Source organism: Pimephales promelas, chromosome 12 (genome assembly GCF_988280905.1).
Source record: "Pimephales promelas chromosome 12, fPimPro1.hap1.1, whole genome shotgun sequence".
Lineage (NCBI taxonomy): Eukaryota > Metazoa > Chordata > Actinopteri > Cypriniformes > Leuciscidae > Pimephales > Pimephales promelas.
In genome coordinates this window covers 28,945,233-28,949,346 of record NC_142780.1, presented here as the reverse complement: position 1 = coordinate 28,949,346, position 4,114 = coordinate 28,945,233, and the positions used below count along the sequence as shown (strand labels likewise).

At 38.1% G+C, this 4,114-nt stretch overlaps 1 protein-coding gene across 1 annotated transcript; it reads right to left on the bottom strand.

Moving 5' to 3' along the window:
* Positions 1 to 382: 382 nt before the first annotated feature.
* Positions 383 to 2,513, bottom strand: LOC120462298 (RYamide receptor). Its single transcript, XM_039650893.2, has 2 exons — positions 2,231 to 2,513; positions 383 to 1,825 (listed from the first exon to the last, which is right to left on the bottom strand). The coding sequence occupies exon 2, from the start codon at positions 1,705 to 1,707 to the stop codon at positions 661 to 663; it is 1,047 nt and encodes a 348-aa protein (XP_039506827.1). The 5' UTR covers positions 1,708 to 1,825; positions 2,231 to 2,513; the 3' UTR covers positions 383 to 660.
* Positions 2,514 to 4,114: the final 1,601 nt, after the last annotated feature.

Sequence of the window (4,114 nt, the reverse complement as noted above, 5' to 3'; positions counted from 1 at the left end):
TTAAGTTAAACCAACAATATTTTTTCAGGTGTATAAGCATCAGTTCTTGTTGACAGTATTTTACATGCACATTTTATTAAAACCACACAATATCTTGACTGAACATCTTATCAGTATCAATGAAAAATAAACAAAAGCAAATCAATGTCCTCGAAAGCATCTATGTTACAAGATATTTGGGACTTTCATGATTAAATTCAAATGCATGGTGAATTATTGTGACGATGACAGTCATGCAACATTTAGAATAAATCTCTCAAAAAAGAGGTGATATACGAGGATAGCAGCAGATGCCACTCAACGGGTGGTTATGAGGGCATTATAGGCACCAGTGGCCTAATGGTTGGAGATTTAGGCTGATAATAAGAACGTTTTTGATTGATTCATATCCACATGTCTCTTTAAGAAAGACACTTAACCTCAAGTTGATCCATGGAGATTGAAAAAGCTGGCAGGTTTGGTGGCAGCTGTTACTAGCTGGTCTGAAGTGGATCTTGGACCAGCAACAAATCAGCTATTTTTATAAGCTAGTATATGGAACAAGCTACGCCAGGTCGCCAGCAAATTGCTCATGTAATGGCCAGATACTAGCTTAAGGGGCCTGTTATAAATACAGTAGCTCCATGCAAATTGGTCCGTATGATCAGTAAGATATAGTAATTAGGTTTGTTTGACTATTTCCTCACTGAGTTTCCCCCCATTTCCAGTGTTTTCATTCACAGTTGTTTTGGGCGCAGTGTTCAAATGAGCGGATATGAGTAGCTGATACGCACGACTTCTAAACTTCTGGTCTCTCACACCATATATAATAACATTCCAGCAACTGTTCGTGGTCAAAATCCAAAAGGCAAAAAAGGAAAAAGTGCACCATTCATTTCCCAACACATTTCCAACTACAAACACAGCGATGGGAGTGAAAGAAGCAGTGAAAGCTAACGTCAGAGTGCCTATAGTCTTGGCAGCCTTGATGTCGGAGAAGGTTGGTTTGGTTGCGCTTTGACTGTCTGTCTCAGCGAGATGTTTCCTTCTTTTTGAATGCTGGCGGATTGTGGTGAGCGATATGATATTGATGACAACAGTACCTCCGAGCAGCGTAAAGTCAAAAGCAGGGAAGAGTAAGAGAATCTTCCAAGCCTGGGATGGGAATTCTGCGCTTCCCAGCGCGTAATTGCACATGCGGCTGCAAGGATTGTATTCCAGCGCGATTGCATTGCTGAAAACCATTGGAGATATTGCCAGGAAAAAGCTCCCCATCCAGGAAAAAACTATTAGTATGCTTGTTCTTTTTCTAGTTATGACAGATTCCTTGTGCAGTGGCTTTAAGACGGCGATGCTCCTTTCAATGGTTAGGAGAAAAATGGTTGTAATGGAGACTAAAGTGCATCCCGCAAACACAGGTCCGATGAAACTGCACGGGTGGAAAGGGGTGGTTTGGGAATTGCGCGCTGTCCACTCCGGCATTGAATTGTAGATCATGAGGGACATTTCAGCGTAAACCGAAACGGGTACCACAAAAATTCCCACTGCCAGGTCTGCCACGGCCAGTGAGGCTTTTAAGTAACCCTGTGGGGTGTGGAAGTGTTTAGTTCCAACGATCACTGCTAATGTCAAGAGGTTTCCGAAGAGGATGGCAAGTATCAGTGATATCATGAAGACCACCATGAGTATCTTATTGGTGCACACATTGCAGTTTGCGAGCTCTGGCATCCTTGTTCAGCTGCGCGTAAAAATCCTGTCAGTAGCACAGTGGTATTTCTCCTCTTGGCTCGGAGGCAAGGCAAGGCAACCTGCGCATGGTGCTGTGTCCAAACTGAGAAATTCACTCCTGCCAAGAGCAATGATATAATTATGAATAACGTTATGAAAAATGGCCACACTTTTCATGAAGGGGATATTTATTCCACAAAAACGGTGCATTTATAAGGCCCTCTTGGTGTAGTAATAACATTGTGAATGAAAGTCAAATAGTATTCTCTCTATGTTGTTTTTGGATAGTAGCCAACATTTAACGTCAGGTTGAAGAAGTTAGTATTGTAACTAGCCCAAATAATTTTAATATTTGGCTGATAGAATGTTTAAAATAAAATGTTTAAAATGGAAAAGCTACCCATTTGTCGAAATGAGCCAAAAGACGCTCACAAAATTTAAACTGGGAATTTTTTTTATTTAATATACAAATATATAAATAAAATAAGAATAGTGCATATTGTAACAGCTGATGTGAACATACCTTAAAACGAAAATCCAACTTCTTGTCGTCTTTCAGCACATTTGAGAATAATCTGTAGGAGTCCGAAATGTTCTTTTAAAAAAAAAACTTATCCCTAGTTTTGCATTTTGATAAATGGGCAAATGTCCTCTGCAATCCCCTTTCTCTGACTGCTCTTTACATTCCGCGTGTGCACGAACAGCGTTGATCGCGTGCATGTAATGCCAGTCTGCGCGCACTGCTGTAGTCACTGGATTCCCCAATGGCTATTGTTTACTTTTCCCACACTTAGGCTACTATGCGGCATAAGCATTGGAAGCTATAAAATCATCATCAGCCAATGACTCAGTTATTAGAGCACCACGCTATGCCCAAAAATAAACTGCCACTGACGGGGTGTGGAAGAACATCATTTAATTGCAAGTAAATGCAATGAACAAAGTGAACCTAAGATACATGATACAGCAAAAAAATAAAAAATAAATGTTTTATTATGGAATTGTTTGTATCTTATTAAGACAGGGGTGTTCTGTATACCTTTGTGTGCAAACAGGCAGGCACCTGGGGGCAGCAGAGAGTTTCAATGCAAATTGCATTTCAATATTAAAGGTGCATCAAATGAGAACCCTAACATTATCTTAAGAACTAAATAGGCCTATGCCTACATTCAACAGATTCATTTCTGACCAAACAGTGAAGCAATATAAAATAGCCTGCATTAAACATGTTTAATTGATATGAATGTATAAAATGTGTTAATATATTAATATATATAGGCTATATATACATATATATATATCATCAATACAAATTAATATAATTAATGATATTAATACATTAATATAATATAATTAATGATATTAATAAGATACTTATATTATTTTTTAATATAAAGTGAAACATAGGCTACTGCCATTTCTTCAGATTACACCAGATATAACCTGCAACCTTGACAACAATAAAAATTAAAAGTTAAAATCTTTATAACAAACAGAGCTGTGCAATGCTCTCAACAGGCAGGCTGCTCCATGACATCCAAACCGCTGTCAGCGTTATAATCAGCAAAGCATACAGTTTCAGTGAGGTATGGGTATCACATGTAGGCTACTGTAGATGACAATGCTGTTCTCTACGGAAAGAAGAAATACAGTGAATGGCCTTAATATAGATATGCTGAATCACCAGCGGCCACTTCCCTCACACAACACAGGAAAACATTCTTGGGATTCTTTGGTACTATGAAAACAGAGAAAAACTTGCTGCCACTTTTTGTGTTTACTAGACTAAAGTACTTATGCACCACAATATATATACTCTTCAGTCTTTTTGAGAAAAAAAAAAATGCAATGAGAAAAAAGAATTTACAGGTCTTTACATGTAGGTAGCCTAATTAAATAAAGGTGTGCATGTCTGACAATAGAATAGTTGCAAAACACTGCAAAATATGGGATTACTAATTTAATGATGGAAATAAGAAAACTTTTATGTTTTGTTTGTAGTTTTGCATTAGTCATTAGGCTACATGTCAACGTACCTGAGAAAGACCATGTGTGCAAACCTAAATAAAAAACAGTCATTGTCATTATAACTTAATAGCCCAGTTGTAAAACTAGCCCAGATTATTAATTTATTATTTTTATCAATTTATTTTTACTACTCAGCTTGGTTATTGATTGCCAAACACACTATGAGGAACTTATCTGCGGTTTATTCCTAAGAAACATTGGCTAAGTGAATGTTTATGGCGAGAAAGAAAATTGAACGGAACTACAGGAACATTCAACTACGTTAAATACAAGGATCAGCATTTATCCAGATTAGTCCCTGCCCCTTCTCCCACACCACCCCGACCCGGAGTCACGCTTGTGACGTTTACATTCCCTGCTCCTGCCCTCTCAGCCATAT